The 14379-nt window shown below is 58.1% G+C and overlaps 1 protein-coding gene across 2 annotated transcripts in view; it reads left to right on the top strand.

Moving 5' to 3' along the window:
* The window catches only part of PCDH1 (protocadherin 1), a 23231-nt gene extending 11257 nt beyond the window's left edge, over positions 1-11974 (top strand). Inside the window, exons 3-6 of one of the 2 annotated variants that reach the window (XM_024752448.1) lie at positions 994-3189; positions 8291-8510; positions 9451-9489; positions 10721-10794. In XM_024752448.1, coding sequence (XP_024608216.1) covers positions 994-3189; positions 8291-8510; positions 9451-9476 — 2442 coding nt within the window. In that variant the 3' untranslated portion in view covers positions 9477-9489; positions 10721-10794. Of the gene's footprint in view, positions 1-993; positions 3190-8290; positions 8511-9450; positions 9490-10720 lie in introns of both variants that reach the window. The other variant, XM_024752447.1, reaches the window with a different exon arrangement.
* The last annotated feature ends 2405 nt before the right edge of the window (positions 11975-14379 follow it).

Below are 14379 nucleotides of genomic sequence, written 5' to 3'. Positions count from 1 at the left end.
CCCCGCCCGTACTGCCATCACATTCTGTTGGGCTGTGACCTAACTCCATCCCTCTTGTTGCTCCCTGACCAGTGCTACCTCATGACCATTCCCACCTGGCTCCTGTTGCCCCATTACCACCCGTGTTTGTATAGACTTGGGCCGAGTGTGTGTCGGCCTTGGCGTGGAAGGATGCGCCCACTGCAAAGGGACAGACAGTTCATTGTGTGATGCTGGGAGCCCAGCCCGCTGCCAGCAGGCTCTGTGGGCTGCACCAGCGCCTCCCTCCTGGCCGCAGGCTCGGCTGGATTCCTCAAGTTGATGCCTAGCCAGCGCCAGCCATGGGAGGGGAAGAGAGATGAAACAGGTTTCCCCGGTTTTGACAGAGTGTAGTGACCTGGCCTGGCGGGCGGGCTCCCTCTGACCCACATCCTTACCTGGCCCCTTTCAAAAAAGAAATCCCCTCACCTGTGGCCTCCAGAGGGGCACGTGGGTCTCCATTCATGTGCCAGTAGACACATGCATAAACATACCTTCTCACACAATCATAACACTTGTGTGTGCATGCATGCATGTTGCACACGTATGTCACGCATACACACCATCTCTACTACTCACACCTTTCCAGCTCTTCAGAAGGGTTTGAAGGCCAGTTTAATTGGGTGGAAGGGCTGCCCTAGCTGCTAATTGGATCCTCATCCCCATATTTGGGTGGACTAGTATAGGAGTGATAAGTAGAGTTCAGTTCTGCCCTGTCCCATCTCTAGCAGTAGCTTGTAGCACCACTGAAGATTTGTGGGCTGTATCTGTGCTCTTCAGGGGAAAAGATCAGTAATATATGCCAAAGTGTCAGGATTGGGAAAAGGGCAGGGCATGCATGTGCTGCTTTTGGAAAGGGTGCCTTGTTAGATTAGTTGCGTCTGCCGTGCTCGTTGGAAAGGCAGAAATGTGTCGCTTAATTTATCGCCAAACTAACCCAGCCCCGTTTCCTTGTTTTTTCCCCCTGCCCTGTAGGTGAAGGCCAATGACTCTGACCAAGGTGCCAACGCAGAGATCGACTACACGTTCCACCAGGTGCCCGAGGTTGTAAGGCGTCTTCTGAGACTGGACAGGAACACGGGACTTATCACTGTGCAGGGCCCCGTGGACCGTGAGGACCTAAGCACCCTGCGCTTCTCGGTGCTTGCCAAGGACCGAGGCACCAACCCCAAGAGTGCCCGAGCCCAAGTGGTGGTGACCGTGAAGGACGTGAACGACAATGCCCCCACCATTGAGATCCGGGGCATAGGGCTGGTGACTCACCAAGACGGGATGGCTAACATCTCAGAGGACGTGGCAGAAGAGACAGCTGTGGCCCTGGTGCAGGTATCTGACCGAGATGAGGGAGAAAATGCAGCTGTCACCTGTGTGGTGGCAGGTGACGTGCCCTTCCAGCTCCGCCAGGCCAGTGAGACGGGAAGTGACAGCAAGAAGAAGTACTTCCTGCAGACCACCACCCCGCTCGACTATGAGAAGGTCAAAGACTACACCATTGAGATTGTGGCCGTGGACTCTGGCAACCCCCCTCTCTCGAGCACCAACTCCCTCAAGGTGCAGGTGGTGGATGTCAATGACAATGCACCTGTCTTCACCCAGAGTGTCACTGAGGTCGCCTTCCCAGAAAACAACAAGCCAGGTGAAGTGGTCGCTGAGGTCACTGCCAGTGATGCCGACTCGGGCTCCAATGCTGAGCTGGTTTACTCTCTGGAGCCTGAGCCGGCTGCCAAGGGCCTCTTCACCATCTCACCTGAGACTGGAGAGATCCGGGTGAAGACATCCCTTGATAGGGAACAGAGGGAAAGCTACGAGTTGAAGGTGGTGGCAGCCGACCGGGGCAGCCCCAGCCTCCAAGGCACAGCCACCGTCCTTGTCAACGTGCTGGACTGCAATGACAATGACCCCAAGTTTATGCTGAGTGGCTACAACTTCTCAGTGATGGAGAACATGCCGGCGCTGAGTCCAGTGGGCATGGTGACGGTCATTGATGGGGACAAGGGGGAGAACGCCCGGGTGCAGCTCACGGTGGAGCAGGACAATGGTGATTTTGTTATCCAGAACGGCACGGGCACCATCCTCTCCAGCCTGAGCTTCGATCGGGAGCAGCAAAGCACATATACCTTCCAGCTGAAGGCGGTGGACGGCGGCATCCCACCTCGCTCGGCTTACGTTGGCGTCACCATCAACGTGCTGGATGAGAATGACAATGCACCCTTTATCACCGCCCCTTCCAACACCTCCCACCGGCTGCTGACCCCCCAGACCCGTCTGGGTGAGACGGTCAGCCAGGTGACAGCTGAGGACATTGACTCTGGTGTCAACGCTGAGCTGACCTATAGCATCGCCGGTGGCAACCCTTACGGACTCTTCCAGATTGGGTCACATTCCGGTGCCATCACCCTGGAAAAGGAGATTGAGCGGCGCCACCATGGGCTGCACCGCTTAGTGGTGAAGGTCACTGACCGCGGCAAGCCCCCTCGCTATGGCACAGCCTTGGTCCACTTGTATGTCAATGACACCCTGGCCAACCGCACCCTGCTGGAGACCCTGCTGGGCCACAGCCTGGACACGCCGCTGGACATCGACATTGCTGGGGATCCGGAATACGAGCGCTCCAAGCAGCGCAGCAACATCCTGTTTGGCGTGGTGGCGGGTGTCGTGGCCGTGGCCTTGCTCATCGCCCTGGCCGTGCTCGTGCGCTACTGCCGGCAACGGGAGGCCAAGAGTGGCTACCAGGCTGGCAAGAAGGAGACCAAGGACCTGTATGCCCCCAAGCCCAGCAGCAAAGTTTCCAAGGGAAACAAAAGCAAGGGCAAGAAGAGCAAATCTCCCAAGCCCGTGAAGCCGGTGGAGGACGAGGATGAGGCCGGGCTGCAGAAATCCCTCAAGTTCAACCTGATGAGCGATGCCCCTGGGGACAGCCCCCGCATCCACCTGCCCCTCAACTACCCACCAGGCAGCCCTGACCTCGGCCGCCACTATCGCTCTAATTCCCCACTGCCTTCCATCCAGCTGCAGCCCCAGTCACCCTCCGCCTCCAAGAAGCACCAGGTGGTGCAGGACCTGCCACCAGCCAACACTTTCGTAGGCACTGGGGACACGACGTCCACGGGCTCTGAGCAGTACTCCGACTACAGCTACCGCACCAACCCCCCCAAATACCCCAGCAAGCAGGTAGGCCAGCCCTTGCAGCTCAGCATACCCCGGCCCCCACCCCACCCCTACCACGGGGCCATCTGGACCGAGGTGTGGGAGTAACAGAGCTGGTGTCTCGGGCCTGCCGTGCTCACCAGCCCAAGTCAGTGGTGGGAGGTGGAGCCAAAGATCGGGGGATGCTGGGACCACTGATGACCCTGCTGCCTCACCCAGGCTTGGAGGGTCGGGCCGAATGCAAACTGAGGGTGTGCTCCGTGTCCCGCCCCCCTCCGCACTGGGAGAGGCCTGTGACTTGTCACATCCTGGGACACTGGACCACCCGCTGGGTCCTGCAGGTGGGGACTGATGGGTAGGTGAGCAGAAGGGTTTGGAGGCAGAAGTGGGGAGGGAAATGGAGAAGAAGTCTCCTACAAACATGGGTCTGTGTCCGAGACCAGCCATGGGTGCTTCTCTAGAGGGGAAAGGGGGAGACCTGGGGACCTGGTGGGTAACCAGGTGGACGCTCTGTCAGGGAAGGGGGCCTCCCCACTTGTGCCTTCTCTGTGTACTGTGTGTCACCCTCTTCCCCACCCCAGACTCTTGGGGCTGGGCCCCAGTTCCCCTCCCCCAGCCCCAGACACTTCACCCTGATAATAAAGTTCTCTATTTTTGGAGTTTTGGCTTCTTATTTTCCTGGAACTGAGAGAAGGAGCGAGAGAGACTGGAAACAGCCCTTTGTCCGATGTCCTGCCTCACTTTCCCCATCCCTGCTCTTTGTCCCTTCCCCAGTCCCAGACCTGCCCCTCTGCCCCAACCCTATCTTAATTGACCAGGTCCCCCCGCCGCCCCACCATGACCATGTCCATGATTGGGGGAAGTGCTTTCTGAGCAGGCTTCAAATGGAGCTATCCAGCAGTGTCCCCTTCCCTCATGTTTGTGAGACCTCCCTGGGAATGGCACCCTTTATCAAGAAAGCGGATGGAGATGCACCCAAGTCCTGCCCTTTTCTCTGCTGGCTGAGACTTGACCTTTCCCATTTGTGCACATCGGAGCATCTCGCAACAGAGCTCAGACCAGAGCAGCTGGTGGGGGTGGAGTGCAGCCTGGCTGCCTCAGGTGAAGGCAGAGAACCTCTTAATTATACCAGGCACCTTCCCTCGAGGTAAGATCTTCCCAAGTCCTTTTCCCAGCCTCTTCATCCCAATACCGCTCAACACCCAGCAATTAGCCTGCTCTGCCCTGTGTCTTCCCACCATGGTCACCAGTCTGGGCTGCCGGGAGGGAGGGCCCAGGGAGAGGGGAGGATATCCCCCAGTGCTATGGACTGACCTGCTCTGTATCCCCACTGCTGACCAGGGCTGAGGCGCCCTATCCGGCCCCCTCCCTTCCCTTCCTTCAGCTCCTTGCTCTGGCCACCCTGAGCTGCTAGCTCTCACTCACTCTCTCTCTCTCCGTCTCTCACTTCTTGCTCTCCTGGGTCTGCCCTGTCTCTGGCTGTGCCTGAGGAGGAGGTTAAAGTCTGGGTGAGGGGCCTCAGGTCCTGGGGGAGTCTCTGAGGCCAGAGGCAACCTGTCTCCATGGCGACTGAAGAGGCTTGAGACACTCCCAGGAGGTCCAGGGTGTCAGCTCTCTACTCTGATTCCGTCCACAAACTCCCCAATGCCCCGGGGTACCCCCGAAGTAAAAACTCCTAGGGGCTTTGGAGGAGTGGTGCATGGGGAAGTGAAATCTGGTTTCATCGCATTTCCCTTGGACAAATAAGCATCTCTAGGGTCACCTCCAGCAGCTCCTGACCAATCATTCTTTCTCTTTTGTTCCTCTCCTTGCTGCCACCGCCTCTCTCTTTCTTCTGTTCCTTTAGCTCCTTAATCTCTTTCTTTCTCAAGGTCTGAGGGATTATCCCTTACTCGGCTCCAGTCCAACCCATCCGTGGAGCCACACTGAACATTCAAACACAACAAAACCACACCACCAGTGTCATCATTAAAACACATAGGCTGAATCCCTACTGTGTGCTCAGCATGGTATTAGACCTTGAGGAAAAAATGGTCATATTTCTACAAGACATACAAGTAACAAGATGAGGCAGTTGAGAATCGTGGTGTCGATTCTCACCAGTGAGAAGTGCCATATATTAAAGCTTTTCCCAACTTGTTCTACCACTTCTGCCACTACTTGCTTCCATTTTTTTGAGTCCTTACCAGGTGCAACGTACCATGCTGAGCATTTTATGTGAATTAGCTCATCCACTGCTCATAACTCTTTGTGATGCAGGTCATTTTACAGAAGTGAAAACTAGTTAGCGATGGAGTCAAATTCAAACACAAATCATCAGGAAATCTGATTGCCAGAGTCTGCTGTTTTCCGTTATGCTATAAAGAAGGGGTTCCAGGACTAAGTTCACATTAACCTATTAAAGGCTCTGCAAAGCCTGCAAGAAGGGAAAACCTGTTAAACTTTGTGTAACTCTGGGTTTTCCAAATTTATTTGACCATGGTGCCCCCTCCCTTTCTTTGAGGCACATAGTATGGGAAAACGTGCATAGGACATGGGGGTGGGCTTCTGGGAGGGGAATGAGAACCCTGAGCTGGCTCTTCATAAAGTGAGGAGCTGGAGTTGGACGGGAGGCTGAGCCGATCCCGAGGTGAGGCGGGAGTGAGCGTGACCAAGTTGGAGGCAGGGGGAGGGCAGAAAGGGGATTCTGGCTGGAGTGGAGGGTATAGGAGGGAGCTGAGACAGGAGACTGGAAGACTGTAGGTTGTAGAGGACATAGGTGCTTTGCCAAAAGTTCCTGAAGAAGAAGTGGGAGGCCCCGAAAGCTCATGAGTTTTGGATGAACTGAGTTTTAGAGAGTTTACTGGAGTGTATTTTGGATTTAAGGTGGGTAGAGGTGAAGGTACAGGACTGCACCTCTAAGGTCTGAGCAAGGATGGTAGAAAAGGGCGTGATGGATGGATGGACCAGGCTGACCTCCTGGAGAAATGACCCACAGGACTCAAGGGATAATTGGATATGGGATAGGGATGGGGAGCGAGTGGAGAGCTACCAGGATCCCCAGATAGATATCATCCTTCTGAATCTGGGTGGTAGGATGGTGAGATCATTGCCCATGCAGAAGCTGAGTAAAGAAAAAGAATTTGGTTTCAGGCATGTTGAATCAGAAGGGTCCATAGGGACGGCCGATTGGAAATAACCAGCAAGGGTCTAGAACTTCTGGACTAGGGTCTGAGAGAGATTTTGGATCTAGGCTTTTTAAGATTTGATAGTCATAGAATGATAGGGAATATTTAGTGTTGAGTATGACCCAACCCTCCATTTTACAGAAAAGAATCATAGGAAAAAGACCAAGTGATGTGCCTAGGAGGCAGGACTGAAGCCTTGGATTACCAGGCACAGGTTCTGCAGGGAGGGAGGGCTGCTGGCTAATGTCTTAAAGAAAACTGGAAAGAAAAACACCCAACAGCCAGACTGCCCTGTGCCTCCCAGACCCTCCTGGAACCTATTCACTCCATCACCAGGTGGACGTGCTCCTTTACATCCTCCCAGCCCCAAGTATCAGGTCAGTTTTGGGGATCTTGTCTGTCATCACCCAGACCTTTCGGTGTTTTGGATCCCAACGTGGATCTCCAGAAGGGTTGCCTATGCCTGAAGGTGGGGTGGGAGCCAAGGTGGGAAGGCGGCTCCAACGCTCCCTGTGCTGACAGCCTCCCTTACCCCAGCTGCCTTGGATGGCACGGAAATTGTGTAGGGTATCAGGAGGGTGGGTCTGCAAACCTGGGACACCCTCCTCTGGCCATCTTGAGAACCTCCTATTGAGAGTTTTAAAGACAAAGCACCACAAGGTCTTAGAGGATTAGAAGGAGCCTGGAGACTTGTCAGCAGGGCCCTGGGGCCGGGCTGCTCCCACCCCTGGCCCCCAGGGGCCCGGGTCTGCACCCTCCACAACTTTTAATTTCCAGTTGGCAGGAGAACCAGTGGTGGTCCCAGGTGGGTGTTTGGGGGATGGGTTGGTTGTACCGAGTGCCAAGCTGAGGTTGCCAGGTTCCTGGCATGATCGTCAACCCATGGCAGGCAGGCAGGGCTGCTGTCTGGGAGCAGCCTGTCACTGTTGCCCTCCCTCCACCCCAGTCCCTGCTCCAAGCTCCTAAATCCTGGCTCTACCAAGCCAGCGGTCCCTCCTGGAAGCTCCTTCCTCTTTCCTAGAAGGAGTCTCCATTCGAAGAAGCCAACCTTCCGAATCCCTGATGGATGCTGGGCCCCTCCCCCTATGCCCAGGTCCTCCTGGGCCCTGCCCTCTCCAGTTAATACTGTTTCCTGATCTGGAGGACTGGGGAGTTCCCACTGTTCTGCTACCCCACCCCCAAGGTGCCCTGGTTTGTCATCAGGCTCCCCTTCCCTCTTCCCTCCCACCTTTTTCCACTCCCAGGCCTCTCTGAAGGGGAACGCAGTGGGCACCTGGGTGGGTGGGGACTCAGCAGGGAGTCCTGCCTATGGCATTACAGACCAGGGGTGAGGAACAGAAGATCAGAAAGAGGTTAGCACCCTACTGGATGGAGGCAATGAGAAGTTAACAGAGCAATGAGACAGGTGAGGAGCTGGAGTCTGGAGGGTGCTATTTGGAAATCAGGGAACTGTTCTGGTATTGGTGAGCTGTTTTGGAATTAGGAGTCTGTCCTGCTTTTAGGGAGCTGTTGTAAAAACTGGAGGCTTGCTGGTGTTTAGAGGCTATGCTGGAATTAGGGAAGTTGGCTGGTGTTGTGCTGTTTTGGTGTTGGCTGTCTGGAATTAAACAGAGGCTGTGCCAGAGGGAAGCTGTGCTCTAACAAGTGGTTGTACTGGATTAAGCTTATTGTGCTGGCCTGGGAGCTATCATAACACTGGGGCCTGTGCTGTGTTGGGACTTCCAGTGCGTGGTCCTGGCTGTCCGGGGAGCTGACCTAGAATCAAGGGGCAGTCCTCTATTAAGGTCTCTGCTTTCTGGGGGGGTTCTGCTGTGCTAGGGGGCTGGGCCTCTTCCTGGTTGCTGTTGAGGCCTAGAGGGCTAGGAGCTCTGGGGGTGGGCTTGGCTGGGGCTGTAGCCCGGTGCGGTGGTGGCCCCGTGGCGCAGGCCGGCCGGCAGTGACACTCCCTCTCCCTGCAGTTACCTCACCGCCGAGTCACCTTCTCCGCCACCAGCCAGGCGCAGGAGCTGCAGGACCCGTCCCAGCACAGTTACTACGACAGCGGCCTGGAGGAGTCTGAGACGCCGTCCAGCAAGTCCTCCTCAGGGCCCCGACTCGGTCCCCTGGCTCTGCCTGAGGATCACTATGAGCGCACCACCCCCGACGGCAGCATAGGAGAGATGGAGCACCCCGAGAATGGTGAGGGGCCCCCAGGAATGAGTAGAAGCCTGTGAGTGATGACGAGACCTTAGAGATAGCCTCCGTCTCTTGAGCTCTCGTGCATTCAGCAGTAAACACTGTGCTGAGTGCTTTCTGGTATGTATTCATTTAACCTTCACAACCGCTCTCTGATCTGAGGACTTTATTGTGCCCCCTTTACAGTGGGGGAAACGGAGGCTCAGAGAGGTTGAGTCACTTACCCAAAGTCATATACAGGAAGTGACAGAGCTGGGAGGGATTCAAACCCAGGCATCTCTGACTCCAGAGACTTTGAATTCAGCACGGCTTTATTCTGCTTCCTGGGAACAGAGACCCTGAGAATGGGGGCCAGAGGGCTCAGGTAGTGGTGAGGGAACTTTGAGGGGATCCTGAGATAATGAGAGCTCAGAGGGCCTTGAGAAAAGGGAAGGGACCCTGGATGCTATGAGGAGCCCAGAGAAGGGTGTGATGATCCCCTGTCGGGAGGAGCAGGAGAGGGTTTGGCTGAGGAGAAGGAGTGGGGAGGCCCCGGGAGGGGAAAGGCTTATGTGGGAGGGGCTTGGAGGGTGATGGCAGACGTGGGATCTGGGCTGGAGCAGAGGTCAGCATGGGAACGGATGGGGGGCGTGTTGTCAGAATGTACGTGTGTAGTGCGTGTGTGTGCGTGAAGGCACCTCTGGTGGCCCATGGTGGGGAGACTAAATCAGCTTCCCCTTGGGATAGAAAGACTCTCCAGCTTAGAGCTTTCCTCAGATCTCATCCCCTCCCTCAGTCCAAACTCCCCCAGCCTGCCACAAGATGAAAAGTTCCACACCTCACCCCTCGGGCCCAGGGCTCTTGTCTAACCTCCCAGGCCCCAGGTCTCAGAGTGCCCTCCATCCCCACCCTGCCCATCCATGTGCGATCTCACGCCCGTCTCGTCCTTTTTGTGCCCGCGCAGAGCCGGCTGGCCGGAGCAGGCCCTGAGGTGGACTGCCAGGTATGTGGGAGCTGCTCTGGGGTCTGGGGTCTGTGGGACTCGGCCCAGCACCCAGCCCCGCCCACCCAGTGCCCGTGCTCTGCTCCGTGCCACGTTGGGTCCCCCCACTCTGCCCTGAACTGAAGAGCCCCGGAGGGGTTAACAACAGAGCTGTCCCCTCCTCACCTTGCACTGGCAGGAGGCCAAGCCAGGGAGGGTGGTGCCAGGGGAGTCCCCAACCCAGGTGGTGCCGCTCAGTCACATCCCTGGAGGGGGGAGCACCGCCTGGTACTGTCCCCAAGCGAGGGCGGGACAGGGGCAACTGTGAGAGGAAGTACTCAAGGCCCAGACGTTCCCATGGAGACCCCCGCTGCCCAGCAACCACACTGGCTACTGCTGATGTCAGACAGCCAACTTCTGTTCCCATGGGTGTTCTGGGCAGGGAGCGGGGCAAGGCCAGGGGGGTGGTGGGTGGTGTAGGGGCCGGAGTGAGGCGGGGAGGGGCTGCATGAGTGTGCTTGTGGATATGTGAGTGTGTGCTTCTACGCAAACCCCTGGCTTTGTAGCAGGGCCTTGCTATGCTGGTGTGGGGTGGGGTCCCAGGGCAACTGGGAGCATGGTGAGGCTGGAGGGGGCTCAGAAGGGAGGCATGTGCCCACCTTTGTCTGAGGATAGAGATGCCTGGTGTAGATTTGTGTGTCCACACCTATCTGAGGGTAGGAGTGTGTGTGTGTGTGTGTGTGTGTGTGTGTGTGTGTGAGAGAGAGAGAGAGAGAGAGAGAAAGAGGAGAGAGAGAGCAGTAGAGAGAGAAAGAGATTGTGTCTTTAATGAGGATGGGGGTTTCCTCACCCCTATCTGAGGGTAAATGTGCATGTTTCAGCCTGTCTGGAGATAGATGATGGAGTGTGTAGATGGGGTGTGTGTGCACCTGTCTGAGGGCAGATATGGTGGATGTGTGAGAGGAGAGCTGGAGGGTGGGTGAGGATGGAAAGAATGTGTCTATTTAAGGACAGATTGTGTGTGTGTGAGAGAGCACGCATGCGGTGGATGGTGGGAGGGTGTGTGTCTATTGCGGTGGATGGTGGGAGGGTGTGTGTCTATTTGAGGGTGTGTGTGCCTGTGAGCTCAGTGGGCAGGAAGGGGCGTGCACCCCTGTTCCAAGGCGGCATGGAGGCGCTGGTGGAAGGCCGTGGAGCAGAGCTCTGCGAGGCTGCCCTGCCTGAGGACCATCCTCCCGGCTCTCCCCTGCAGACCTGCGCCCTTTGCCTGACGTCGCCATGACGGGCACATGTACCCGGGAATGCAGCGAGTTTGGCCACTCCGACACGTGCTGGATGCCTGGCCAGTCGTCTCCCAGCCGCCGGACCAAGAGCAGCGCCCTCAAACTCTCCACCTTCGTGCCTTACCAGGACCGAGGAGGGCAGGAGCCTGCGGGCGCCGGCAGCCCCAGCCCCCCGGAAGACCGGAACACCAAAACGGCCCCCGTGCGCCTCCTGCCCTCCTACAGTGCCTTCTCCCACAGTAGCCATGATTCCTGCAAGGACTCGGCCACCTTGGAGGAAATCCCCCTGACCCAGACCTCGGACTTCCCACCTGCAGCCACACCGGCATCTGCCCAGACGGCCAAGCGCGAGATCTACCTGTGAGCCCCCTTCTGGCCGGCCGGCCATCCCTTCCCCAGCCACCGGCCAGCTCCCAGGTGGGCCCATGCCAGGGCCCCTGCTCCTGACCCCTCCAGCGTGGACTTCCTGGCCAGGGCCCTGAGTGGGGGGGTTACTGGCCTCATGACCACGCTGGCCCTTCCCCCATGCAGGGTCCAGGTCTTCTTCCCTCACTTCAGCCCCCAAACCCTAGGGAGCCCCCTCTTCCCCTTTATGGGGCTCCCCCCAGCTGATGCCCAAGAGGGCTCCTCTACAATGACTAGGCTCCGGTTCCTCGACTTCCAGGGATCACCCCCTCACTTTGGGCAGATGGCAGAGTCAAGGGTGGGCAGCACACTTTTAACTCATTGTGCCCCGCATGGCCAACCAGGGCGGGCATAGGACGCCCCCATTCCAGCCCTGCAGCAGGGCTGAACTGGGGAGCCCCTCTCCCTGGGAACTCCCAGAGGAAACTCTTGACCGCCAGGGGCTCCCTGAAGGGCTGTTGTTACCAAAGGTGGGGTGGGATGGCGGTGGGAGTGGGGCGGAGGCCTTGTCTTCCTATACTGCTCCTGGGCTGGCCCACCTGCCTGCCGCACGCCCATGCCTGGTCCCATCCGGGCCCCCCCCCACCCCCCCGGCTTCCCACTGGTCATGCAGTGTCTGTATATAAGGACCTTGGAATGACGTCCCCATTTCTGCCTGATTTGCAACTTTTCTTGTTGATGTTGTGTTGTCTTGGGGGGGCCCCTCTGGGGGGAGACCTGCCCTGCGCCCCCTCTTCCCTGCCGCAGTGCCCCCCACCCCAGGCCTCTATTGTTCCATGTTGTAAATACCCCTGGGGCTGTGGCAGGATGGGGGTGCAGGCCAGGGAAACAAGGGGGGTGGGGGTGGGGATGGGGGAAACACTCGCCTATCAGCAGAGCTGGGCTTTTATTTAATTTTTTTTAAGAATACAAATCTCTATTTTTTTGGAACTGTTGCGCTGTGCCCTGGGGTGGGGGGTATCCCCGCTCACGCTGGCCCCCACATCCAGACGAGCATCACGGAGGGGCCCTGAGGCTGTGGGGGGCAGCTGGCCGGGGGTGGGGAGACTGTGCCTCTGGCCTGGTTGGGTGAGTTGGGAGCAGGAAGGTTTGCTCAGGGGGTGGCTGGTTGCTGCCCCCAATGGGGGGTACCTGCACCCTGCCCCCTCTCTGCTCTGCACCCCCCCCCAAGCCCCTGCCATGACTGACCCGTCAGCCTGTAAAACCACCATTGCCTTGATCTCAGGGGGTGGGAAGGGCTGCCTCAGGGCACCCTGGGCTCCAGGCCCCCTTCTTCCAGTTGGGCTTCCCTTTGCCAGGGTCAGGGGTCCCGTGGCGTGGGGGGATCGGGGGGCAGAGAAGCCCAGTCAGCCATGATGAGGTGGGATTCTTTTCTTCACCTCAGGGGGCCAGGGTGTGAGGGGCATCCTGCAGAGGCCCCATCTCCCACTGTGGCCATCGCAAAGCCTCAGCCCCTCTTCCTTCCACAAACCCCCACTGCCTTGGCCCATACCTCTCCGGCTCCCCAGGGGCCCAGGCTGGGAGGCTGGAGACTCAGGGTATGGCCCTTGCTTGACTTAGTCTAAGCTTGCGGGGGCAGCCCGAGGGTGGGAGGGGTGGGTACAGGCTGCTGGGTCGTCTGGTGCCTTTGGGAGCTGTGCTGCTGGAGTCTTGGCTCCTGTAACCCCAGAGACCCCACCTCTACCCCTGAAAGCCAGGGGGCTGAAGAATCACCTTGTTCTCTGCTCCTTGCCCCTAGCTTGGCTTGGGGTAACAGTGCTGGGAAGGAGAGCATTGTTAGGCTCGTGGCCCCAGCTTACACAGCCCTTCAGTGGAGGGTGGAGGGGGGTGGTGTAGAGTGGCCTGGGGTGGCAGCAACCAGGTCTAGGGATTGGCCAAAGGCTCCTTTCCCTGGGGGAGGCCCAGGAAGTGGGCTGGGGCTTGTTAAAGAGACAGCCCCTTCCGCCTGCACAAACGGGGCAGGTGCAATAGTGGTGCAGTTGGTAACGTGAGGTGCCCCGCTGGTGGGTCAGTGGCCTCGAGGGCTGTCCTGGGTCCTGGGGGTCAAGATTCTGGCAAGAAGATTGTACGAGGCCCATTTGCTTGGTGGAGAGGGTGGTCCAGACAGGAGGCATTCCTGGGGTCAGTGGACTGCCCCTGGAAGCCCCTGGTGGCCTGGGCACCCTGGCCTGGTCTCGGAGACCCCTGCGCACTAGGTGGAAGGGCAGAGGAGCATTTTGCACGATGGCGAAGCCAGAAGGAAGGGGGTGGCCCAGGTGGCTGGGAGGGCTGAGAAGCACAGAGGAGGAGCCCTTCCCACAGGCAAAGGCAGAGCCCCTAGCCCCCTGGCTGGGGTTGGGGCACTGAGTCTGTCACCACCTGGGCACTTGAGAGGTGAAACCAAAGGTGGGCAGGGGATGGGTGACAGCACTGGGGACCATGCCTGTTGGTCCTAGGTCTGTGAAGCCCTTCCCCAATGCCTTGTGTCGCGTACAGTTTTATGTACAAATAGGCGACATTTGGCCAGAGGAGACCCCGCTCAAACCCAGCCTGACCCAGTCAGTGTCTTCCTAGAGGGGACCTAGTCTGTCCCTACCCCCTACTTCAGAGCATGTCTCTTGGTAGGGGGAGAGTATATGGGGACATACTTCTCTCCTAGGGTCCCTGAAGCATGTCTCACATCCTCGGGGGAGGGTCTCTGGGGCATCCCTCACCTCTGGGGGCTCCCTAGGCCCTATCTCTCCCCTTGGGAGTCTCTGGGTGGGGGGGACATGTATTCCCGCTGGGGACCATGGGAGCATGTCTCCCCCACTACCCAGGCTCTCTGGGGAGCCTGTTGTCCTCCCAGGGTTTCTCGGAGTACTTAAGGCATGTCAGTCTTGGGCCATCTCTCTTCCCAGGGAAGGGGGCAATCTCTGAAGCATGTCTGGGAAGAGATGTTTCTGGCCCTCCCTGCACCTCTCCCCCAGGGGTGTCTCTGACCTGCAGCACTTCGGATGAGACTGGGCAGCTCTGAGCTGTCTTTTCTCCCAGGGGCTCTGGGATACCTCTCTCTCCTGAGGGCCCGGCCTCTGGAGCCATTTCTTCCCTGTGTGGGGGCCGTCTCCTGGTGTTTGGTTGGCCTGTGTCGGCCAAGAGAAAGCCTCTTAGGGGGCATCTCCACGCGGGACTTCTCTGGGAGGGGGGACTGTGTCTCGCCCATGGGGTTCCCGGGCGGTGTGTCTGCCCGTGGGGAGGGGGAGAC

Source organism: Neophocaena asiaeorientalis, unplaced genomic scaffold, assembly GCF_003031525.2.
Source record: "Neophocaena asiaeorientalis asiaeorientalis breed wild unplaced genomic scaffold, Neophocaena_asiaeorientalis_V1.1 scaffold204, whole genome shotgun sequence".
Taxonomy (NCBI): Eukaryota; Metazoa; Chordata; class Mammalia; order Artiodactyla; family Phocoenidae; genus Neophocaena; species Neophocaena asiaeorientalis.
This window is presented reverse-complemented; position numbering and strand designations above follow the sequence as displayed.